The 26,100-nt window shown below is 43.0% G+C and overlaps 1 protein-coding gene and 1 long non-coding RNA gene across 9 annotated transcripts in view; one reads left to right on the forward strand and one right to left on the reverse strand.

Annotated features, from left to right (window-relative positions):
* Positions 1 to 1,063: 1,063 nt before the first annotated feature.
* Positions 1,064 to 26,100, reverse strand: part of ASRGL1 (asparaginase and isoaspartyl peptidase 1) — a 69,966-nt gene continuing 44,929 nt past the window's right edge. For 6 of the 8 annotated variants that reach the window (XM_083607387.1, XM_083607391.1, XM_083607392.1 and 3 more), the window contains 5 exons: positions 22,948 to 23,090; positions 10,607 to 10,761; positions 9,253 to 9,371; positions 6,661 to 6,771; positions 1,064 to 2,966 (listed from right to left, as the gene is read on the reverse strand). In XM_083607387.1, coding sequence (XP_083463513.1) covers positions 2,737 to 2,966; positions 6,661 to 6,771; positions 9,253 to 9,371; positions 10,607 to 10,761; positions 22,948 to 23,090 — 758 coding nt within the window. In that variant the 3' untranslated portion in view covers positions 1,064 to 2,736. Of the gene's footprint in view, positions 2,967 to 5,474; positions 5,550 to 5,582; positions 5,733 to 6,660; positions 6,772 to 9,252; positions 9,372 to 10,606; positions 10,762 to 22,947; positions 23,091 to 26,100 lie in introns of those variants that run through there. The other 2 variants (XM_083607394.1, XM_083607393.1) reach the window with 2 other exon arrangements.
* Positions 16,748 to 20,010, forward strand: LOC310759872. The gene is made up of 2 exons (XR_014546595.1): positions 16,748 to 18,752; positions 19,238 to 20,010. It is a non-coding gene; the product is annotated as an uncharacterized lncRNA (long non-coding RNA).

Genomic DNA, 26,100 nt, shown 5'->3' on the forward strand with positions numbered 1-26,100 from the left:
CATCTATATATTGGCTAGTGGGAAATTTAAGGGGGGAAATCAACCTCTTATGCAATGTTTTATTTTCTAAACCATGAGTGAAATGGCATTCTGCCATGGAACATTGACTAAAGAATGCAGCAAGACACAGCAATATGGAACTCACCCGCCCACACCAGCATGCCAGATCAGAAACTGCTTTTGCAATATTTCCAAGGTTTAAAAGCAAGTTGCTGGGGAAAGGGAGGGGGCAGATACAGAAGGAAACAAGGGCAAGAAAAGGCAAGTGTCCCAAGGGGGGGGGCATGCAGATATTTTGTGTACTGTGGTCTGAACTATGTGGATAGACAGGAAGCTGAACTTTTGCAGGGAGGGAATGCATGCCCCCCCCGCCCCGGATCAGAAGTCAAGCCAAGAAGTCACAACAGCAACCACGCTGGATGACTGCCAAGTTAAATGAATGTAAGGAATGGCCTGTCCTAGGAATTCATTAGGCATTGTCACTAGGGAGGATGTGACTGTTTGGGAGATGTGACGCAAGTCTGACAGGGCTGGTTCTTGAAAGGCATGGCAGAGGCACCTCCCCAATTAGAGGTATCATGTTTATTTGTTCTAGTGCAATTTAGAAGCAGCCCCCCAACTCATATTATGTTAAAATGGTGCCTCTCAAAGTTGAACAAATCCAAAGGCAAGGAAAGGTATGTTCTCCCATTATGAGGATATCTTGTTAAAGGTATGAACTGTTACACCACAGATTCTACAATTAAAATAATTGCCTTAATTTTAAAAATGAATATTTTAATAGAGTGGGAAGGGGGAATCTGCTACTTAAAGAAATGGCTGTTGATATTTCACAGATAAAAGGAGTACTCCAGCCATGTGCTGTAAATATTCAATTTTTAAAAATCACAGTATTATTTTTGTTTCCGTGAAAGGCTTATCAACAATAAACTTGAATCTACTCTTGTTGTTCTGAAAGAAAATGCATGTTTTTGTGTGTGTGTGTGTGTGTGTGTGTCATTTAATGGAAATTTGATTAGCTAAACAATACACTTGAGCCATAAAGCATGCATGAGTAGTCTACTTTTAAAATACACTGTACTAGATTTTATTGGCATTTATTTTCATAAGAACATGTTGTGCATCAACATAGCACTGATTATTTCCCAGATGGAAAAAGTGGTATGGGATCAAGGCAATATCTAAATAAGACTTAAATTACTGAATTACATTAGCATGAAAAGAATAAAAGGAAAAGCATGGGATAAAATTACAAATACCTTATCTAAAAATGAAGCATCTTCCTTGTAAGTATTATCATGAGAAAATACGTTTCACTCTGTAAATTTCTATTTCTATAAGTACCTCAAAAAACATATTACCATATAAACACTAGTGCAACTTTATGCACAGCAGCTTATTCTTGCAATTAATATACTACTTCAAGAAAGACACCTATCATATTATTTGACTTGGCCTTTGACTTGTCATACAATCAAATTAAAGTCTGCTATCTCAAAACAAAACTTTTGCATGTTTCCCTAAACATGAGAATTATTATGTCCCTACTTTCTTTTCTGTACTGATTGTAAGTAGGAAAAAAATGTAAGCAAATTTCTTAATATTTCAGTTACAGCATTTGGGAGTAACCTATGGTTGTGATCATCCCACTTCTTCTCAAAGTTTACATAACAAAAGCTCCTGAAATGAACAGAGTGTGGAACTAGATGATCTTCAAGGTCCCTTCCAACTCTAAGATTTTCCCTCCAGTATATAAAACCATAGGGTTGTTATCATGCTGCAGTTTACTTCACCACGGACAGGTGGCACTACAAGCAGCAGTGTGGACGGCCAAGGCAAAGCGAGTAGAAGGGATCCAGAGGATGGAGATGCAGGTCTAGGCCAAGGAATTGGAAAATGGGTAGCATAATGACCTAGGGAAGTGGCCGAGGAAAAGGTGGGTAGGAGTAGGAGAGAAGAAGACGACAAAGACTCTGGATTTGACATCTCGCTTTATCACTACCCTAAGGAGTCTCAAAGCGGCTAACAATCTCCTTCCCCTTCCACCCCCCCAACAAACACTCTGTGAGGTGAGTAAGGCTGAGAGACTTCAGAGAAGTGTGACAAGCCTAAGGTCCCCCAGCAGCTGCATGTGGAGGAGCGGGGACGCGAACCCAGTTCACCAGATTATGAGTCTACTGCTCTTAACCACTACACCACACAGGCTCAGGAGAGATCCAGAGGACAGAGACAGAGGCAGGCGAGGTGTGAGCAGGCCCAGGTGAGCAGTTCAAGGGAGGCGTGATGGAGGGATACAGAGGACTGTGACATGGGCACATGAGATAAAAGCAAAAGTGTGATCTGGGACACCAGACTATGTTTGGTCTATCATGGACACTGGTTTCCAAGCATAATCACATTATAGGAGAAGCTGCCTTCAATATAATGGCCATTGTGAAGACTGCATATCTCATCAAATACACCCCACTGAAGATGTGCATAGTGACTTTCTGCAATTCAGTTGTGTGACTAAGAAACCAAACCTTTGGATAGCTTATATATGCTCACAAAAGCCATCCTTAAGCCCACTATATCTCCTTCTAGATTTTAGCTTGGCTGCAAAAAGACCAGCACTGTGAATATCTGAACTGGAATTTGGTGAGAAGATCCTTTCAGAAAGGGGACAACAGATTCAGTTTCCGACAAAGGTCTATAATCTTGATTGTGCTGTGTTACTTCCACTTCCTTCACTTCAGCTTAGGATCCCAGGGAGCTAATAGCTTCTTCGGCAGGTTGTGTGTGCCACTCCCCAGCATGAATGCCATAGTGCAGTTGGTCATCCTTGACTGTAGCCCAGGACATCTCCTGGGTGGAGCATCGTGCAGCCCAGTCTCCTGAATTGCTGATCACAATGACACCACCCAATCCCCCGACTCTAGTTTTCATGCAATCTAAGGCAGAGTCAGCAGCATCTCCTGGTGATTTTCCTGGGGGGGAAAGTTCAAAAACATGTCAGAAATTAAATAATTTTGAGCAAAACCAATTCAGGCTGAAAAGGTGCCCTTGAATCTTTCCAGATTAGCCAATAACAGGCTTTTGCAGCAGCTACAATTCATCCATATAATATCTCTTAAACATGGTGGGCATGATCCCAAAAGTACGTGAGTTTCAAACACAGGTTAAAACTGGGTTGTTGGGTTTTTTTTGTGTGTGTGTGTGGGGGGGTAATTCTACAGAGATAACCAAATCCCCTTGTGTAAATCTAAGAAACCTTTTAGATCCCAACAGTCAATAAAAGAAGTATCAGAGAATTCCTGACGCCTCTCCAACAAGACATTGCAAAACTCTCTTTGCGAATAGTACACCAACTTACCGAATCAAAGCCAGATGGTTTATGGCCCCTTAGTCCAAATTCTAGCTATGTTCACTATACCTTGCTATTCCTGAGAATCATTCCTTCAGCTCTTACTAAATACCTTAAAATGAAGAAGATTCCACAGCCTTTCTACAACTGAGTTCCATTAGCCAGCTGTTCTAATGACTGACAGAATACCACAAATTACTTTCTATTTCTTTCCTTTGCTAAAAAGAAAGGGAAATAAAAGGTGATAGATACAACTGATGGGCCTAATTGTATCATGGGGGCACAACAACACAGAAACCATTCTGTGCTTTGTCCGGCCCTCAAATGTGTGTCTCCTATATATGGATTTGTTTTAAAGGTAAAGGTAAAGGGACCCCTGACCATTAGGTCCAGTCACGGACGACTCTGAGGTTGCGGAGCTCATCTCGCTTTATTGGCCGAGGGAGCCGGTGTACAGCTTCCGGGTCATGTGGCCAGCATGACTAAGCCGCTTCTGGCGAACCAGAGCAGCGCACGGAAACACTGTTTACCTTCCTGCCGGATTTGTTTTAGTTGCTGGTAAATTGGCAAGAAAAAAATTCAAAGGACATTGATAATCTTTACCACCAGGATTTATGATATAATTGAATCCCAATACAAACCAAAGTATCATTGTGGGATTATTTTGTCACTGTTGTTTTATATATATCTATATATGTTTTTGGTAGGTCCGCAAATCGAGACCTTCAGACATTGTTTAGTTCAAGTATACAATGTAAGCATGTCATCAGAGACAGCAGTAACATTTAATCATTTTTAAAGATGACATGATGCCCTGTAAACAAAACCCATCTTGTGTGCATGTGCATAGCAAACAAGCCAAATAAAATTCATGTTGTTATCCACAATTTATAATCTCAGATCCACCGGTGCATTGTATATTGCTTGGTCTTAAGTAATACAAATGCATCAGGTGTCATATTGTAACTCAGACAAGCATAACAACTGCTTTAAGATTTTGCCCTTCCTCTTCATAAAAACGAAACCCAGATACCCCAGAATGGAAACTATTCTCATGCTTAGAAACCAAAGCCCAGCCTTTATAAACACTAACAGGAAGGATTATTTTCATCCAGGCAACAGCTGCCATAATAACGCTTAGACATTCCAACTATTGCAAAAAGGATCATTCAGTTTCTACCCTTCAATGGAGCACCTGCTCTTCACTTGTAGTACTGTGCTGCCTGAATTATGTAGCATGGTTAGGAGGGGCTGAAAGCTACTGTGCACATTTCCAAAATCAAGTAAGAATGCAAGGATGTAATCAACTGTAGATTCCCCTTTCTTTAGTGCCTCCAAGAAAGAGATCATTCTTTATTTTAATAAAACTAAAGGTCGTATGGACAAGTGTGACCTCCATCTACATTTCCAAATGCCAAGGGTACTTTTCTGGTTTTCAAATGTAGTAGACACTGCCTGCTTTGATGCCTATATTTTAAAGCTAAACAACCCACAATGGAGTGAACACTCCAAAAAGTCTCCTCCTTGCAGTTCTAGCCTGGAGTTGATCAAATTCAGTGACATAACCAATTTGCCTATGTTATGAAAGAACTGGTGGAGCCAACCACTGCTGTCTTTCCTGCTGAAAAGAGGGCAGGAATCATCTCTGTGGTCAACACACTAAAAATATACTTCATGTAACTGTTTTGTCTGGCCTGCTCATGCAGTTGTGAAATGTGGTGATTGTGTATAGGCTGCCTAATTAGCAAGTGCTGTGGTTGCAAGTTCTGTACGATTTGTTGTTGCAAGTAATTCACAACTCATGATTATTCCCCCATTACACTTGTAATGGAGCAATACAGCGTTACCTCGGGTTAAGTACTTAATTTGTTTCGGAGGTCCGTTCTTAACCTGAAACTGTTCTTAACCTGAAGCACCACTTTAGCTAATGGGGCCTGCTGCTGCCACCGTGCCGCCGGAGCACGATTTCTGTTCTCATCCTGAAGCAAAGTACTTAACCCGAGGTACTATTTCTGGGTTAGTGGAGTATGTAACCTGAAGCGTATGTAACCTGAAGCGTATGTAACCCAAGGTAGCACTGTATATTGTTTTATGTTTTTAAACAACTGTGAAGCAATCGGATCCCACATACCATTTTTGTAGATGCTTGTCCTTTATATTATTGGATATTGTTGGCCCTGATGATTTCTTTGCAACTAGTGTTCAGCTGGAAAAGTGAAGTATCTCAATAAAGACATGATTCCTTATTTGAAAATGGTGTTGGCTTAATGTCTTCCCCTGAGTATTTTCACAGCTTTCTTGGGGTGCATTTGACCCAAAAACCAGATTCATACAGTAACTGTTTCTATCAGTAGATTAAGTCAGAGTGACAAGCCATTTGTTAAGGATGCTGAAATAGAGGTGAAAGATCCCTATGCCATGACATTTACACACCTGAGATTTGCAGATAACCTCCCTGGAACTTATTTTATACAATGCTAATGGAATTTCCACCTTTTCCATTTAACAGTTCCTCTGCATATATGACTCTAAAATTCTTTGAAGTTTTGTGTCAGAAGTTAAATGGTGATCCTACCGATCTGCAGTCTGCAACTACAGCTTAGAATAAAGAAGGTGGTCTGGTCACGCTGGCAACTGTAAGTGTATTCAGGAGAAGTAGGTCAGCTGATTATGTTTACCGGCTGTAATATAAATCGAGAGTTTGGATAACATAGAAGGCAAAGCTCTCTAGAGTCATCCATAGCCTGATTATATTACAGCCACATGAACACCTTGTTGCTAGCTATTTACCATAGTCACACTTTTACTTAATATACACAAATCAATACATAGATCACCTACTTATTTTCATTCACATGCCTTCCTTTTTAACATAGAAGTTAGAGAAACTGGTGGTGCTTTAAAGGGTTTTATAAGATTAATCAGCAACAACCCACTCCCTTCAACAGTTAAAAGCCTATTGTTTTTGCTATGCAACCACTAAGATGCCATAGTTTTTTTGTACTTGAGCTTTTCAAAGCAATCAACACTTTGTTGCAGGCAACTACGAAATAATTTTTGTTTGTTATTCATTGCACACCAGCACAATATTGCTCCAGTGCCACTGAATAAGGACTAGCACAAATTGAGTCCTCAGAAGGTTCATTGTTTAAACCATCTGGACACAACCCTCCACCGATCACAACATTTGACTACTATTCAAATAACTTTCTCGGTATGCGTCCTCAACTTTGAACTAATGGACCACAACCTACTCCCAACAACATCTGTCAGGAATACAGTAGCAGTTCTGTGCTCTTTGCAACCTTTGTCGTTACCTTGTTCCATGTGATACAAGATAAGTCTTGCCAAAACCACTTTCATAATGCTCTCTCCGTGGCCTGTAGTAGAAGTGGCACCAACATTGTTATCCGCATAACCTCCACTTCCTGATCAAAGAGCAAAAAGTAAAAAGTCAAGGACTGGCATTTACAGTACCCAACATCTCAAATCAACTACAAGGATATATCCAATTGCACATAAGCTCGTTACAAAAGCAACCAATCTTATGTGAAGCAGAAGAACCCAAGTGGCATACACTTTGTGTCTACAATACATCAGGGGTGGCCAACTCCCACAAGACTGCGATCTACTCACAGAATTAAAAACTGGCAGTGATCTACCCCTTTTTTAAAAAAGGAAAGCCCCGTTTTTGGGGGGTTCAGGGCAAGGTTGTTGAACTTTTTTTAGGGAGGAGGAAAGCCCCGATTATTGAGAATTCAAGCCTAAGCTCAAGGGAGAAAGGGGAACAGCCACTCAGCAACAGACTGCTGCGGAAACAAACAGCCTCACTAAGTAAACTCCATCTTCCATTCTGCAAATCGTGCAACAATGGAGGCCAGGGTGAGGGAGCAGGGCTGGAATATATTTTACCAACGCTAAGGAAAGGGACGGAGCAATCAACTGGGATCTACCAAAACCTCACGGGGATCTACCAGTAGATCGTGATCGACCTGTTGGACATCCCTGGTCTACATCAATGGAATTAACCAATAATTTGGAGCAAGGGTTCATTTGCACTTCAATAATACAATGTTAATTGGTAAGGATTAAGTGTCAATTACTCCTGAAGTCAAATTACTGCTGGGTAACTTGACCACCAAAAAATCTCTTCCAGATGGTCAAGGTACCACCATAGTTCCACTAGTGTTCAGATGAACTTTCTATGAAGGCTGAGGGGATAGTGTGGTAAGTACACGTCATCAGTGCTGTACCACCTTGTGGCTAGCAGCACTGGTGAGGTTACTTGCTACACTGATGAGTTAGTTCATAAAAGTAAGCCACAACAGGCATCACGTCAGCCAATTGGAACCTGAACTAAGCACGACTCATTTTCTCTTTTAACTAAATATCATTTCAGATATAACCACGTTGGAATTGGTGAAACTGGCACACTGATTTGCTGGCCAAGTGGTAGACCTGGTGATGACAAGGCAGAAAAATATGAATAAACTCTTAAGATGTTTCTTGTGGATGGATATCTAGAGAATTGTTTCCTCTCTTGCAATAGCTAATGAAGCTATTAAATATTTGGGGGAATCTTCAAAACATATCAAGAAAGGATGGTGTTTGAAAGATGGCACACAAGTCTATTGAGGGTTGCCTACATACACTGAACTACCAAGCAAAATCTTCTAACAGGAGAATGCTAATGACTGAACAATGTTAACATGGTGCTCCTAATATCTCAGGAGTGCTGAACTCTGGACAATCATCTGCTTTTTAAATCGTCCTTTCTCCAGACCCAACATATATGCCTTCTTGTTTAAACAAAACGCAGTCTAAACAAAATGAATGAAGATTTACTAAAGTTAAGCAAAGACCTGTTATTTGGTGGTATTGGGGAGAAGTATTTTACACACACATTATTGACTTTCAGCCTGCAAATTGCAAAACTAAAGTTTAGATCAGCTGCATAGTAAACAGATGATATATTTGCTAATAAGCCATCCTTCAAGCTGCATGCTAAGTTTACACTGGCTCTGAATCTACAAGTAATCATTGCTGGTGGCCTGAATGTCGGTAGAATTTAAAACAAAAGCAATGTTTTTTACCCCTTCAAAGTCTATGAATTGATAAATAGATTTCTTCCTGGAATTTCAAGTGGAGGCAGGAAGTGAAGGTTCTCCGTGCAAATTTCCTTATGTGTCTATAAATACAGTGGTACCTCAGGTTAAGAACTTATTTCATTCCAGAGGTCCGTTCTTAACCTGAAACTGTTCTTAACCTGAGGTACCACTTTAGCTAATGGGGCCTCCCACTGCCGCCATGCGATTTCTGTTCTCATCCTGAAGTAAAGTTCTTAACCCGAGGTACTATTTCTGGGTTAGCGGAGTCTGTAACCTGAAGCGTCTGTAACCCAAGGTACCACTGTACACCCTGGGCTCCTTTTAACACCCCTTGCTGCTTCCTCACCCAAGAACTACTGTAAGCCTGTTTCTACAAGAGAAACACAATGTATTCAACCAAGCAATCTCCAAATTCTGCTCTTTCCACTCCCTACCCATCTTATATACTGTAGAAGTATATTGCGCAGGATGTAAAAGTTACAAAGTCATCATCTCAGGAAAACATACCGTTCACTAAACTTGGATCTGTATGTGCACGCAAGCGTGGAGTGTCACTGCAAGCCTGATACTTTGCTTGCTGTTTCTGCACCAGCACTTCCCACTTTCACTGTTCCGTTTTTTAAAAGTGGCTTGCCTCTTTGGCAGCAGGAATTGCTGCCATAGGAACGGCAAGCCGTCATACTGATTCTTTAGATCACAGCCTTTGCTATCATGCATTTGACTGATATCATACATATTATATGAGAAAGAGAGGGAAGGAAGGGCTGGTTGGCTCTTCTTCCATTTATCACACTCCCCTACCTATACACGCTGTATCACCAACGCGGCCGACGCGTTTGTTCGTGAGTCCCCCTGTTGATGTTGCACAAGCAACGTTTCCTGCACTGTCGATAGCAACGGCTCCAACTGTTCCAAGGTCTCTGCCAAAAATAGCATTTCAAACAATTAGCTGAAGACTGGAGAGCATTTGCCAAAAGAACATAGCGTCTCACAGGTAGCATTTCCCCAAGTATTTAAAAAAATCAACGGAAATCTTCAGTCCAAAGAATTCATAAAAGGAAAAAACTGTATTGGGAGTTAATGCACTTCTGAGTTTGCACTTAATCTGTTGAAGGACCAGCCTTTTTCAAGTATAAAAAGACCATTCAATTGAACAATTGATGTGACCGAATAACCTAAAGCATTTCTGTGCAATTGAAAGAATCCCCCACCCCCAATTAATCAGTAGATCAGGGCTTCAGATGCAGCGCTGCCTCCCCTGCTCCCAGCAAAAAATTAAGACTGCAGGTTGAGTTCAATGAGGCTTTTACTATCAGGTAAGTACAAATAGGTTTGTGGCCTATGGGAATATGGGCTGGGCGCAGCAAATCCAGAGATGAGGTGAGCAGCTGGTGGGCATGCATCCTTGGGAAGACCAAATTTCACAAGCTGCATGTCTACGGGTAAAACATCCAAAAACATCCATTATGTTTTGCAGAGATTTGACCAGCATAGGGGGATATATTATGAGAACTTTAAGCAGCACTGCTGGATTTGACCAAACCCTTTTCTAGTTCAGTCAGATGTTTCTGGAAAACTCACGAGCAGGAAATGAGTCCAATCCCCACTACTGCTCCCCAGCAGCTGGTATTCAGAAGTATCCTGCCTCGGAATCTGAAGATTGCATATTGCCATCTTGAGTACAGACCCTCCAAGTGTCCCTATTTTCGAGGGACATCCCTGATTTAGGGAAGCCATCCTGGTTTCTGATTTGATCCTGGAATGTCCCACTTTTCCTTAGGATGTCCCTATTTTCATTGGAGAAATGTTGGAGGGTATGGTAGGATGTCTCTATTTTCACTGGGAAAATGTAGGAGGGTGTGCAGTTATCTGACACCCAAGCTATCTGAAGGCAATCCTGTATAGGGAAGGGTTGGTCTTTAAAAAAAAAAATGCTTCATGTTTTATTATGTTTTTATATATGTTAGAAGCTGCCCAGTGTGACTGGGATGAGGTATAAGCAGTAAAATTATCATTATGGAATGGGGTGTCCCTATTTTCATCGGAGAAATGTTGGAGGAGAAATGTGAGTAGCTTCACATTTCGCGTCATGTTTTAATTTCGTTTGCTCAAGTGGTCAGGATTTTGCCCCCAACACCCAACATTTTATACTTGCTTTTGAAACTGTTGAGGGTTCGAATCAGCCTCAAGGTTTTTCTTCCATCTCTCCAGTGACCTTTCTGTGATCAGCTTCTCTCCAGGAACCTCAGGAACTCCCATGCCTCTAGCAAAGGCAGAGGCGCCCTGGTCCGTCAACAACATGTGGTCTGTCTGAAGGAGATAAGATATAATAAGAAGCTACTCAACAAAATAGCTGGACAAGCATGTTGCTGCCGTGGACATTTGATAAAATGAGTGAAAGACTATGAGTCATGGGGATGGGGAGAGCATGTGTGTGAATTCGACAGTGTTTAGTTTGCTTTGGTTGTTTGTTAATGTTGTTAATGTTGCTTTGTGGATTATGAGTGCTGTAATGCTTTGTGAATTTTATAACATGACTTTTCTTGTGGTTGAGCTGTTTACCATATTTTTTAAGTTGTTCTGTTTTATAGTATTTTACAGAAGGTGGTTGTTTTACTGATGATTTGTTAATTATTTTATATGATTTATGTTGCAATTGTGGTGTTCAGTGATATTATTTATTGTATGAAAGCCGCTTTGTGACTCATGTGAGTGAAGAGTGACATAGAAATATAATAAATGAAATGAAATGAAATAACCTCCTCCACCACCACACATTGGCTTTAAATGACTAGAGAAGGTTTGAATGAAGTAAAAGAACAAAGTCAAGGATAAATCTTATGTAATCTTAGCAGTACAGATATATTTTTAGAATATGTATATTGTGTTTTTCAAAGTGTACACTGCCAAGAGGCTAAGGACATAATGAGATGTACATTTTAATAAAGAAATCTACATCCATTGCCCATTACAGAATAAATATCTTTGCAATTGTGCAAGGCTTCGCATATAGAAGAGACCAGGATCTGACCCCTGAAAGATACTGCCCTTGATGTATTAACAGGGCCAACCCAAGCCATTTTTCTGCCTGAGGCAAAGGAGAGGGTGTCACCACCACCATTCCATATACAAGGGCCTGTGGAGTTTGGAACTGACAGGGTCAGTACTCCGGTGTGTCCTGTGTCTGAGAAGAAAAGGAGGGGGAGCAGAAGGAGGGGCTTGTCGCAGAGAAGTGACGCACAAAGTCTCTCTGTTTCCTCACTCAGTTTCACTTCTCGGTGAGCAGCAGAAGCTGCGTGTGTGCTCCTGGAGCACGGAAGAGAATGTCTGAAGTTTCGGACGGTTTTATTGCTTTGTAAATAAACGCTTCTAGAGATAAGAACTGAGCTGTCTTTGGACTTGATTTATCCCTCATCTCACACGGACGGGACCGCTGCAGCTCTGCTCCCCTGCCGCGTCAACTTCCAGCAGAGCGACGCAGGGAAGTGTGACTGGACGCAGGGGTTTGATTTATACAATAGGTTATGGACGTGTCGTGTTTCCTGACAAGTGTGAGAAGGGAGGAAACTACCAGCGTCGGTTTGCTGTAAATCTCCTGCCAGGAAAGGGCAGAAGGGAGGTGCCGGAGAGCGGAGCCAAGAGCCAGAGGGAACGGCTGCTTCGGAGGTCCGGCATGCTGGCAAACTTGTGAGTACGCTGAAGCCCCGGAGGGAGGAGGAATGGCTGCTGCACAGGCACAGCAGAGCCAAGAGAGCTACCCCGGTGAGAGGCTGAATGGGGCCAACTGGGAGGCCTGGTCAAGAGGAGCAAGGGGGTGGTTTGTGGCCACAGGGCTCTGGAGTCCAGTCCAGAAGGAGCCGGCCCCACCCAAGCAGGCTACTGCTCTGCTGAATGAGAGAGAGCAAAGAGAGCTTTGCCTGCTGAAAGCAAGTGTGGACGCTTTGCTGTTGCCCCATCTGGAGGGCGTTGAGTCGGCTGAGGCCGCTTGGCAGGTGCTGAGGAGTCTGTGCGAAGGCTCAGCAGGAGCCAAGGGCCGGGAGAAAGCCGAGGGCCAAGGGAACAAGCCCCAGGCCGGAGTGGGAGCCACATCAGAGGGGGCTAGAAAATGCCCAGAGAGAGCACCAAGCCCAGTGGGGGCTGTTCCAGGAAGCTGTTTCTCTGCTTCGACACCTTTGTGTGCTGGAGAGCAGCTGGGAGCTGTGGAAGAGAGCGCAGGCTGCACCCCAAAAGGCAGTGGGGGGGCAGGCCAGGCAGGCCATTCCAAGAGCTCTGAGGAAGCGAAAGGCTTCGAAAGTTGTTTGTGCTTTGAGGCAACGTCCAACAGCGCTGGGAAGCATCCGCTAGAGGCCCAGGCTGCCAAGGACACTGGCCGGCGTGGAATGTCAACAAAGCAGGTTCCCAGGGCAGGTTCCCAGCAACGACGTGGGAAAGCTGCAGGCGGGGAGAAAAACAAAGACAAGGCGTCTTATCACCTCACAGCTGCGCTAGCGTCTCTGAGAAAAGACAAGAGCCTAAGCCGGGGAGAGGCTGTCGCCATGGCAACCGATGGGAGTGCTAGCAACGCCTTGGCATCTGTGGAAAACAACCAGAGACACTCTTTATCTCTCGTCATCGATTCAGGCGCCTCGCATTGTTTAGTGACATCAGCTGGACATTTGAGGAACTGCAAGACAGTTAAAACTGGACGTTATGTTACTTTGGCTGATGGGTCTCAAAGACCATTGACTGAAACTGGTCTTCTTTATTGCTCTTTCATAGACCATTGGATAGAAGCTTTTGTGGTACCAGAGCTTGCCCACTGTCTTTTAAGTGTGCCAGCCCTTATGGCTGCTGGGTTTGATGTTTTGTTTTCTAACAATGTGTGTTCCTTTTTCAGGAATGGGAAGAAGATCCACAGTGTCCAGAGAAGAGACACGCTCTTTCTGATCGAGATGCCCATTGAAGATGGGGCTGGTGGGAAAATGGGGCTGGTGGAAAATGGGGCTAGTGGAGAGTCCATTGAAGATGCCCAAGGGCAGTGTGCCAATGTCCCACCACACCATGATTGCTTACACCTATGGCATCGCAGGTTTGGACATGCAGGGTGGTCATATGTGAAGAAGGCCACAGACAACACCATTGGGTGCAGGTTCAAGGCATGTGACAAATACCTAGATTGTCAAGCCTGTAAGCAATCAAAGGTTGTAACATGCTCATATCCCAGGTCTGAGAGGAAAACCAGTAAACCCTTTGAACTTGTCCATTCAGATTTGTCGGGACCCATGCCGACACCTTCGTTAGCTGGTTCTAAGTGGGTTTTGGTTCTGGTTGATGATTTTACAAAACATGCTTGGCTATTTGCACTGCAACAGAAGTCAGAGGCAGCTGCACTGATCAGGGATTGGATCACAGCGGTAGAACTACGGTTCTCTACCAAAGTAGTGTCCTTTCAGTCCGATCGTGGGGGGGAGTTTACAGGTTCTGTGCTGCAATCGTTCTTCAGGCAGAAGGGTATCAGTCATCGACTGACGGCCCCCCACTCTCCGCAACAAAATGGGGTTGCAGAGAGGAAGTTTCGCACGCTGCAGGAGTCAGCGAATGCTATGCTGGCAGACTCAGGTCTGCCACAGCGCTTTTGGGCCGAAAGTTTTCGAACGGCTTGCTTCCTGCAGAATAGAGTGTTCAATTCCAGTGTAGGAGACACACCGTTCTTTCTGCTTCATCGGAAAAAGCCGAAGGTCCATTTTCTGCGCACTTTTGGGTCTACAGCTTGGGTTCTGATTCCAAAGGCCATGCGCAGGAAAGGGGAGCCAAGATCCAGGAAAATGATCTTTGTGGGCTATGAGCCGGGTTCAAAAGCGTGGCGCTTCGCATACCCTACTGGCAACCAGTCCAGGCTGCTTATTAGCGGCAGTGCTGAGTTTTGCGAGCAGAGTGGGTGGAAGCGGCTTCACGGAAACCCGGATGTTCTGGTAGACTCAGATGAGGAAGAGGAGGGTGAGGCTGAACCTGTTGCTGGTGAGCACAGTCCACAGCCACAGAGTCCAGAGCAGGGATCTCCAAGGGAGATGCTCCATGTCTCTCCAAAAGGGAGTCCCAGGACCCCTCCACAGGTCTCTGTCAAGTCTGAGCCAAGAAGTGAACCATCCTCTCCTGCAGGACCAGCTGTTCGCCCTAAACGGCGCAGCAGGTCAGAGGGGGATGATTCTGACATGGAAGATAGGGGGGTTGATCCAGGTGAATCAGGCGCAGTTCCAGAATTCACGCTGAGGAGGTCAGCAAGATCAACCAAAGGGAAGCCACCTGAAAGGTTTGAAGCCACGAGTGTCTGGGTTGGTGTGGCTAGATGTGAACCTGAATCCTTTGAGGATGTTCAGAAGTTGCCTCGGGAAGAAGCCAGCAAATGGCATGAGGCGATGCAGAAGGAGATGAACTCAATGGAGTCTCATGGAGTGTTCTCACTCACACAGCTGCCGGCTAACCAGCAAGCTGTTGGCTGCAGATGGGTTTACCGTCTTAAACCCACAGAAGCAGGAGAGCCACAGTACAAAGCGAGATTAGTGGCGCGTGGATTTACGCAGAGACGCGGAGTCCACTTCGCAGAGGTCTATTCGCCAACTTCTAGGGCGGAGACTTTGAGAATGCTGTTGGCAGTAGCAGCACAGAGAGGTTGGAAGGTGAACCATTTTGATGTAGATGTCGCCTACCTGAACTCAGATCTCCAGGAGGAGTTGTACATGCGTCCTCCTCCAGGGTTCGAAGTCAGTGAACCAGGCGTCGTGTGGCGGTTGCACAAATCCATCTATGGGTTACGCCAATCTGCCAGGAATTGGAATATGTGCCTACATGAAGCCTTAGAAAAGCTAGGTTTTAAGAGATCTCTTGCAGACAGTTGTCTTTACATTAGAGATTCAGGCTTGCAACAGCAAGTGGCACAGGTGTTTGTTGATGACATCTTGTTGATGACAAGGACAAGTGAACAGGTGGAGAAGTTTGCTAAGGAGCTTGGTAAGCGGTTCAAGCTGAAGCAGCTTGGAGATGTCAAGTCCTACCTAGGCGTAGAAATCGCAAGAGCAAGTGATGGAAGTTTTTTGCTTCGCCAGAAAGGTAAGATTGAGCAGTTGCTTGAGAAGTTCAGGATGTCTGATTGTGCAGGTGCCAGATCACCCATGGAGACAGGGTACGTGAAGGAGTGTCAGCAAGTAGAACGCGTGGTGTTCGAAAACACTGAACTCTTTCAGTCAGCTCTGGGTAGTCTGTTGTATCTGTCACAGTGGAGCAGACCAGACATAGCGTTTGCTGTCAATCTGCTCAGTAGAGAGGCTTCAAGTCCTAGTGTGCAGGCCTGGAATGGTGTTAAGCGGGTGCTACGTTACCTGCAAGATACCAAAGACTTTTGCCTCAAGATGTCAGCTGAGGGTGATGTCAAGCTGACTGCCTGGGTGGATTCGGATTGGGCTAACCTTGAGGACCGCAAGTCAGTGTCAGGCCTAGTGGTGAAGTTTGGGGACTCAGTGATTGGGTGGAGGTCCCGGAAGCAAAGTCTCATAGCGCTTTCATCTACTGAAGCTGAGTTCAGTGCGCTATCAGAGGTTTGCAGAGAACTGGAGTTCTATGTGTGTTTGGTCGAGGAAATCTGTGAAGAGAGTTGTCAGCCCGTTGTGGTGCATGAAGACAACCAACCATGCCTTAAATTAGCTGAGACAGGGCAATTCAAGGCAAGGACGAAACATTTAGATATACGTTTCCGGAACGTATGTCAGAGCGTTCATGAGGGGCTAGTCGCTCTGAAATACTGTCCCTCAACAAAGAACCTCGCTGATGGTTTTACAAAACCATTGACCTTCCAGAAGCACGAGGAGTTCTGTGAGAGTCTGTGTATGGGGAAAGCACTGATGGCTACTGTCTCCAGACGCAGGACAAGAGGGGGTGTGGAGTTTGGAACTGACAGGGTCAGTACTCCGGTGTGTCCTGTGTCTGAGAAGAAAAGGAGGGGGAGCAGAAGGAGGGGCTTGTCGCAGAGAAGTGACGCACAAAGTCTCTCTGTTTCCTCACTCAGTTTCACTTCTCGGTGAGCAGCAGAAGCTGCGTGTGTGCTCCTGGAGCACGGAAGAGAATGTCTGAAGTTTCGGACGGTTTTATTGCTTTGTAAATAAACGCTTCTAGAGATAAGAACTGAGCTGTCTTTGGACTTGATTTATCCCTCATCTCACACGGACGGGACCGCTGCAGCTCTGCTCCCCTGCCGCGTCAACTTCCAGCAGAGCGACGCAGGGAAGTGTGACTGGACGCAGGGGTTTGATTTATACAATAGGGCCAGCTGAATTGGCGCTTGAATTTTACTTCAATACTGGCAGGGAGACAACACATTTGACGGCAGTAGGTTTACACAGGGTAGGCTGAGCAGCCCAAAAAGCTTTGTCCTCCTCCCGCTAATAACCCCTCTCTGCCCCTAAGCATTTGCTACCTGAGGTGGCCACTTCATTCTGCCTAACAATAGGGCTGGAACTGTGTAGCAAAATGGTTCTGTCTTCCTTCTTCAGTTCTAGTGGGGGAGGGATGCGAAGGCACAAAAGGGGCAAAGTGTGTTTCTGTGTGATTGTGAGGAAGGAAGAAAAGGAGGTGGAGGGGCCCAGCTAATTGTCAGAGGAAGCTGCCCCCTGGTATCAAGCTACGGTCAATTTCAGGGCATATGCAAGAAGCCACACTTGGATATGAAATAAAACAGCTACTTTTTAGGCATGCAAAAATGCTGCCTTTCATTTGCTCGGCTTCTGTCACATGGTGTTATATTAATGTGTACCCATGCGCTCCACATGATCCGCTGATGGCAATTTCATAAGGAGATAGCATCAATTGCTACAGGTTGCACCCTACTTCCTGGTTTTGTCGCGACTAGTGAACCTCTTGACAAAGTAGGCAGGTTGGAGATTTACATACAAAGAACAGTACCATGGAGCCGGCTACATATGTGGATGCATTACTCTGTTACGATAGTTTCCCACATGGTGACCAATTCTCTGGTGCCAAATGAGCAAAAGTATCTCCTTGTTTCTGAGACAAGAAACACTCAGGAGAATTTTCCTCTCTCGAAGTTATGAACAAGGAAGAGTTTTCAGTCTCCAATAAAGGACAATACAAATAGTCAGGCGATGCATACCTGTGCTTGGATCATATATTATCATTTGCAAAGCAGGACAATGGTGTCAGTTTACTCTTACATGACTGAAATGTTCCAGCTCTTTTCTTTCTTTCTTTTTTTGTTTTGAACATTTGCTTTGTGTAATACTGCCCTCTTCTGCTTTTGTAAAACAAAAAAAAGTACCAACAGTATCTGTAGCTTTTGCATATTTACTCAAAAGTAAACCACACTACGTTCAACAGGACTTACTGTTGAACTCAGGTTAGTGTAAATAGGGTTGCAGTCTTAGATGCAATACATAAAATACCACCACGAAACAATATCAACAGAGGAGACAATAGATATTAAAAACAGGCATATGGCTCTGTGAATGCACCTTGCTACTTATTCTTTAAAAAAATACATACAAATTCACACACTTTACCTTTTGTGCCAAAATCAGGATAATTCTTTTTAAAATCATTTATTTTATTAGTGAAAGTCATTCAAGAAAATCTAGTCCTATATCTTATTATACATACTTAAATCACACTGACTTTAGCTTATATCAGTTTCCCCTTTCCCAAATTTACCACACACACACACACAAACACACACACCTGAAATTCAACACTAGAAACTGCATAGAATGGAGATATTTAGCACACAAACAAACCACTGAAAGTGCACTGACAGGAAATGACACATACAGTGGTACCCTGGGTTACAGACGCTTCAGGTTACAGACTCTGCTAACCCAGAAATAGTACCTCGGGTTAAGAACTTTGCTTCAGGATGAGAACAGAAATCATGCTCCGGCAGCGTGGCGGCAGTGGGAGGCCCCATTAGCTAAAGTGGTACCTCAGGTTAAGAACAGTTTCAGGTTAAGAATGGACCTTCAGAACAAATTAAGTTCTTAACCTGAGGTACCACTGTAATCTTAGCTCAGAGGAGCCAATGAACAATCTCCAGGGCCAATTCCATAGCCAGAACATAGGAAGATGCCTTACAATGAGTTAGACCATTTGTCCCTATTCTCCAGTATTGTCTGCTCTAGAAATAAGGGACGTTGTGGGCTTCCAACTCCCATCAGTCCCAGCCAGTGTTCTACACTAGCAGTGGTTCTCCAGTGTTTCAAACGGGAATATTTCCTGGAGAGAAGATATAAGGATTTGAACATGGAACCATTTAATTGCAACACGTGTGCTTTGCCACTGAGCTACAGCCCTTTCTCTTCATTCCTGGCTAATATCACAAATGATCTAAAGGTAACTGGTAGTACTATAAAAATAGATATTAAGGGACCATGCTATTTCTTTATGTGTGGATGTTCAGGGTGGCAGGAGAGGATATATTGTTTATTAATATCCTTCCTAACTTGCGCTAGCAAGTTCCTTTACTTAGCATAGTTTACATTCCCCTTTAATGCAGAAAACTAGCTGCAAATGCATGTGAGTTTCTTAAGACAATATGCAATTCCATCTGGCTTGTCCAGATTGAAATGTGTTCTAATATTTTCCTGGTAAGACCCCTTGAATCCCTCCTAAAAGAATAAAGACACCACAGTCTTATTCATAAGCAATAAAAAGGAAGTTTACTCACGATCAGGCAGAGCACAGTGTGATACCTGAAGGCAGGTTTTAGGTTTAAAGTTACAAGATTATACTAACAGGTTTATGCCATAAGGGAGATGACCTGGGGGACTGCTTGGCTGGCAGCCAGCAGTTCATTCCAGGAAGTTCATAGGAAGAAAAGAAGATGGAAAAGAGAGAGTGGCAGCATGCCTTGGCCTTTTACCAGGTCTGGAAAGGAAGGTCACATGCAAGGAAGGATGCTCCAAGCCAGAAGGAACAGGAAGTTTTGACTGGCTGGAGGACCAAACATTCCCTTGCATGTCCACTCTAGCAAAACAAGGAATGTTGTATTTGACTGCTCCCAGTGGATTACACCCCACACTTTAGAGATTTATATCTGGCACCTTTTCAGATGCCTGGAATTGGCTTTTAGAGTAGATAGTGTGAATGCACCACTGGAAATCCCTTTTATTTGCTTACCAAACATTCATCCGTAACCACAGTTCATGCTAATTACAGTTCCCGTTGACTTTCAAATGGATACATGATGACCCTCATCTGAAGAAATCATGCATCAACCCATTAAAACTAATGGTACCTAAGTTAATCTTAAGCACCAACTTGTCATATTCATTTCAGTGCAGCCCGAGTACAACAAACCTGTTCTAGATTGCAGCCTTCTAAGAAATTTGCCAAAAAGCTAGAATAATATCTGATGTTCATTGGGGAAGCAATAACTAATTTATTTAGTATAAGGACTAGGAAACAGCTCAAGACAGGATTGCTTGTTTACTATTCAGATGTCACACACAACTGCATCATATTTTTCCATGGTATTTTCAGTGTTCCATCAAATAAATAAATAAATAAATAAATAAACAAACATTTATTGTCACTACACCGCCTGTGTGCAGTGAAATTAAATGAGCCCCCCCCCCCTACACTCAGTCTTATTCGCGCTCTGTGTGCTTGTCGGAAGTCAATTGCACCACTATTTTTTTCTATTCAGCAGCCCAACAGCCCACAGATAACATCTATAAAAATCATAGTCTGTTCTATTTTTTGTAGTTCTCACCTTGTTAAACTTGTACTGGGAGTTTTCCTGCATAAACAGCCAATGAAATAGATGTGACCTTAATCTTCAGCTTTTACATTCAAAAACTCATTCTTTAATCTGGTAAAAATGCAATCCTAGGCTTGCCCTGCCTCTGGCAGGAAGGTAAACAGGGAACCAGGCAGAGGGCCTTCTCAGTAGTGGCGCCCTCCCTGTGGAACGCCCTCCCACCAGATGTCAAAGAGAACAACAACTACCAGACTTTTAGAAGACATCTGAAGGCAGCCCTGTTTAGGGAAGCTTTTAATGTTTGATGTATTACAGTATTTTAATATTTTTTTTGGAAACCGCCCAGAGTGGCTGAGGAAGCCCAGAAAGATGGGCAGGGTATAAATAAATTTATTATTATTATTATTATTATTATTATTATTATTATTATTATTATTTCCATGCGCTGCTCTGGTTCGCCAGAAGCGGCTTAGTCATACTGGCCACTTGACCTGGAAGCTGTACGCCGGCTCCTTCGGCAAGTAAAGCGAGATGAGCACCGCAACTCCAGAGTCGTCTGCGACTGGACCTAATGGTCAGGGGTTCCCTTTACCTTTACCTTATGCTTGCCCTGCCTTCTCAGAAACAAATTCCAATGTATTCAGAGGGGCTAAATCAAAGATTATCCCAACTAGTTATTGATCAGAATAAATAAATCTACACCAAATATTATGCATATACAGGATTGCTGCCCAAATGAACTATTGTTGGTGAAAGCTCATACCTGATAATCTAGCTAGTCTCCAAGATGCCAAAGTGCACTGACTTTTTGTTGCTAAAAGAACTAATCCAGCTACTCTCCTGGGACTTATTCTCAAGTAATTATTTCCTCTCCTGCTGCAAATAAGAAAAGCACACCACAAATTTTGGTAAAGCTCCAAAAGCAATCATTTAAGAGATCTGTACTTCTGAGGAATTATTCACTTGTGAAAGGAAATAGTCTGCCCAGCCTAATGAAATGTATCTCAATAGACTATTTAACAGGCTAAGCTCATGGGTGTTGCTAGACAAAATCCAAAGAAATACGCTTTGGCCACCAGATGGAGCCAATATTGTGCCACGGGAAGATAACCAAGTCTTGGAGAAACGTATTTATTTTGCTTGTTCAGAATGGTAAATTTCAAAAGGGCCAAAGAGGACCTAAAACAAAAATTTTCATAACCTGGTATTCTTTGATTATATATTTGCATTTAAATTTCTGATTAGTTTCAAGGCTTAAGGAAGTTTCCCTAAGTTTATAAAGAAATGGTCACACATGGGGAAAATGCATTTTGCCTTACCAGGCTGCATGAAAAGAAATAGCATAATACGTATTCACAATGGGGGTTTGCAACAAAATATTGAAGTTTGCAGTGTTCCTAGCGGGGTGTAAAGTACCTTGTTTTTTTACCCAGTTCAAACATAAAACAGACCTCCACCACCACCACCAAAACTACAATTATGAGAGGAAGACTTACCTATTCACTTATTCCATACCATGAATAATTTTGTACATTACTATCATGTTGCCTCTTACTTGCCTCTTCATGTGCACCATGGCAAGAAAGATCAGCACTGGCTAATGATGTGTCAGTGATCAAGATACATATCATAGAGAAAGGCAGCTTCCCATTTTCTAGTCACAGGTGAGAAACACAACTTCAGCAAAAGAAAGTTTTCTGGCTTCTGAACAAGCAAGGATACAAACCATGGTTTCATAGCCTGGCATTAACCATAGTTTCCTGATGCAGACATAACAGGAAATGTGGGCTCCTGATTTGTTTCCCTGCTCACACACGAAGGGGTGGGTGAAGTGGCTGTGTGCAAGTGCAAAAAGCTCTTTCACATCTGAGCTTAATCTGAGCTTGTGATGAACTGCTGAATGTGGCCAGGACCTTAGATCCCTCAAAATAAATATGAGGGTCATTCAAATTGCGCCTTGGTATGTCAGTCTTTGGGTTTCAATGGTGCTTGCTAAATGCCTGCCTAATCAGTGCCTTTTCAGCTTCTTTCTTCCCTTCCCTGCCACAGAGCAGATCTGCCTCTTCTGCAGTTGTTGACCAACTGGCTCTCTAAAGTCAGGACTAGAAAGCCAAGGATGCAAAAATTAGGAAAATTCCAAAAACGTCCAGCCATGACTATAATCAGAAAACAGGTAAATAAGACCATGAAGTGTTTGGGGGGGGGGGGGGTTGTTGTCAAAATAGAACATTGTTTGAACTGGGGGAAATCTCAAGGATTTGAAATTCCCCTGAGAGAACCCTGCAAACACTGTCTTTTTTCTTTTTCACAAAGTGAAACCTTGGTGCAACTTGTCCCTTCTGACATTTTAAAATCAGTAATGCAGTGATATCATTGAACAATGAAGTACTGGAATTAAAACATAAACTGTAGAATGATGTAGCGAATAGGCATAGTGGGTTTAAAAAGGCTTGGTCCACAATTGCTGTTTTTGAGGAGGGAGAAAGGTTGGCAACAGAACACACATTATGGTCTGTCAGAACCTCTTCTCCAAAAAGAAAAAGATTGAAAGGTGATCACACAGTCTGAAGGAGTGTCTGTCGAACCCAGATATTTTCCTATATTAAAAACAAACAAACACCACTTTCAATCATTCTTGATGATTGGTCATGCCAGCTGGGGCAGGTGGGAATCCAAAATCCTTTGGAAGGCCTCTGGTTTTCCATCCCTATCATATTTTTCTTTTGTTTTTCTTTTGTTCAAGTGCACATTCAGCCTACCTTTTCCATGACAAGGCGAGCGAGCTTTATTGGGTTGGCTATACATTTCACTGCAGATACTGCTCCGGAGGCTAGATTTTTTCCATCCATGATAATGGCATCCATTTCCACTTCACCCTTCTCATTTAACACAGAGCCACGACCTAACAATCAAACGGGGGGGGGGGGATACATTAAGTATTACTACTATATGAGGGAAACAACTATAAGAGCATAAGTAGATGGGGAATAATGGAGCACTGTATTGAGTGATAGTTTCTCATGTTCTGACTTTGAGAGCCTCCTCACAGAGAGGCATCTGGCACCTTCATTTTGCAGTTTTCATCATAAACTGAAGATGAACCTCTTTACCCTGAGCTTTGTCAACTCATATATATTTTAGGACTCACCCAATTATCTTGACTGTCACTTTATTTTCAACACTAGTTTTTTTAAAAGGTTGTTGTAACCCACCCTGGGACCTCATGGTGAAGGGTGTGTAAGAAATCTAATAACAACAATAATTTGGAATCTTTAAATATACAGCTCACAAATTTCTAGCTTGAACAGTCCTGAAGGTACAGATCTTGATTCAAATGAAACAACAGTGAACAATTGTGGATTCTTAAAACACACTAAAAATGTGGGGCTACAATAAAGCAGATTTTTGTTGCCACCTACCTACCAACCATGAATTCTCTCCTACGAGGTGCTAAAATAAATAATGTCACTACATGGTATACATACAGCTACAGCAAAGCCTCACGAATGCAAAACCTTTCCATTTTTGCTTTCTTTAAATCAAGCCATCAGCCTGAGTTCCTAAATTGCAGTGCTAAGTTAGAGTGTGTTTAGTTGCTCAGTAAGCTATATCTCAAATGCAGTAGATGACCCTTAGGGTCCCTTCCAACTCTATGATGCTGTGGTTTAGGATGATTTGGTGCAATGGTGCTGCCCAAGGAAGAAATTCCAAATGATACCCTGTGCCTGCATTTTAAGAAAAGAGGGGTACTTGCTGCCCTTTAATGGCACATAAAAATCTCCACCTGATGCCGGTGCCCCCCCTTATTTATTTATTTTATTTGCATACTGCCCTTCATCCGTAGATCTTGGGACGATTGACAGCATAAAAAAAAAGATAAAAACACAAAATACATAATACATAATAAATAATCAAGACTGGCTCTGTCTTATTGTTTCCTAATTGCCCTGTTTGCAAGTGAGATGAAGAGTGTTTTCTAGAACACTGTGGCTCACTTGCAGGTTTCTAAGGGTAATCAGAAAGGATAACACCCTTTTGGCACATTTTCCAAGAGCAATGGACAAAGTAGCCATTCCTCAACCCCTCCATGCTCTACTAATGTTGTCAATGTGCTCCTGCAGCATCACATTCACCCAACATGACGGTAGGGCTGCTTTGTCCTTTATGAAGATAACAGCTGCATGGTATGTTTCAACTCCCATCTTTTTTGCACAGCTCATTTTCTCCATATATTTTATGAGCCTTAACACATGTAGATATGAGTGACTACAGAACTAAATACCTTGTACATCGGGGGTAGCCAAAATTTAACGACCTGGTTGCTTGGCTATCACAACTACAGGCCAACATACTAGCTATTTCCCCCGCAAAAGCACCAGTGGAAATACGAAGTACTTTTACTAACAAGGTACCAAAATACTGAATTTTTCTGAATAAAGAGGAAGTATTCTCAAACAAAAGCTTTGCTAATTTTAGAATGGAAGGATCTTGCAAAAAAATAGAGAGAGAGTCTTACACAAACGCTACATTTTTATAAGCTTGCTAAATGTCAAAGTTGTCATCGACTGATGATAACTCAGATTATCTCAGAAAGGTTATCAGGGATTTGTGATGGCTTAATAGCAGCTCTTCATAGTCAACATCATCCATCCCCCTCTCCTTCAAAAATTGGGGAGAGGGGTTGCTTTTGACTTATGTGCAATAATGACTGCAATCCTAAACCACATAAGTAATTCATCTAGTTCTGGTTCTCAAAGAATAAAGCAGTCTCACTTCAAAATGGCACAATTCGTTCACAAAGTTGAATACATTGGTCTGGACTCTCCCAGCCTTCTTTTTTTACTTCCGTCTTAAGTAACCGAATTGCTCTGGGAAACAGGCCACAGTACAAGTGCCACAGAGCTGGAGGCCGCGCAGACAGTTGAGTGGTCGGTTGTGGTGTCACTCAGCTCTTCCATACCTCCAGCTCTGTGGCACTTGTACTGTGGCCTGACACTGATCTCTTGTCTGTTGTTGTTGTTGTTGTTTAGTCATTTAGTTGTGTCCGACTCTTCATGACCCCATGGACCAGAGCACGCCAGGCACTCCTGTCCTCCACTGCCTCCCGCAGTTTGGTCAAATTCATGCTGGTAGCTTCGAGAACACTGTCCAACCATCTCATCCTCTGTCGTCCCCTTCTCCTTGTGCCCTCAATCTTTCCCAACATCAGGGTCTTTTCCAGGGAGTCTTCTCTTCTCATGAGGTGGCCAAATTATTGGAGCCTCAGCTTCACAATCTGTCCTTCCAGTGAGCACTCAGGGCTGTTTCCTGAAGAATGGATAGGTTTGATCTTCTTGCAGTCCATGGGACTCTCAAGAGTCTCCTCCAGCACCATAATTCAAAAGCATCAATTCTTCGGTGATCAGCCCTCTCTTGTCTGTAACTTTGGTTAATAGGCAGCAGAGAGTGGAAAGCGATACCGACAACAAAAACCCCTTCCCCACAATGAATGAGGCTCTCTAAGCCATGTTTTGAGAATCACTGGCACATAAATACCTTTTCCTCTCATAAAAAGCAAAGGGAGCCACACTGATCCATAAAGAAAATTCCAGTTAGGCTGTTTAATACCATGCTGCTGGTTTACCAAGTCAAGCCAGTGGAATTGTCAATGTAAAAATGAGAAGAATCCATAAAGAGGAGTTATCCTGCTAAAATTGTATCTGTTTTATCATGCTGGAGACATTGAATTTAAAATATTTCCTGCTGTTTACCAAACTTCATTCAGGCAGAAAGTAAGAAATGGTATTCTCAACTTGAAACGTGGAACAAGTACAATACATTTCCCTTTAGACCTGATGCTTATTAATTTATTCATTTCCTAAAGCTATTGCATCTTATTGTTATTATTTAATTTATTAATCTCCTTTTACATG

The sequence above is a fragment of the Podarcis filfolensis genome (genome assembly GCF_964270895.1).
Source record: "Podarcis filfolensis genome assembly, chromosome: 3".
NCBI classification, from domain to species: Eukaryota; Metazoa; Chordata; class Lepidosauria; order Squamata; family Lacertidae; genus Podarcis; species Podarcis filfolensis.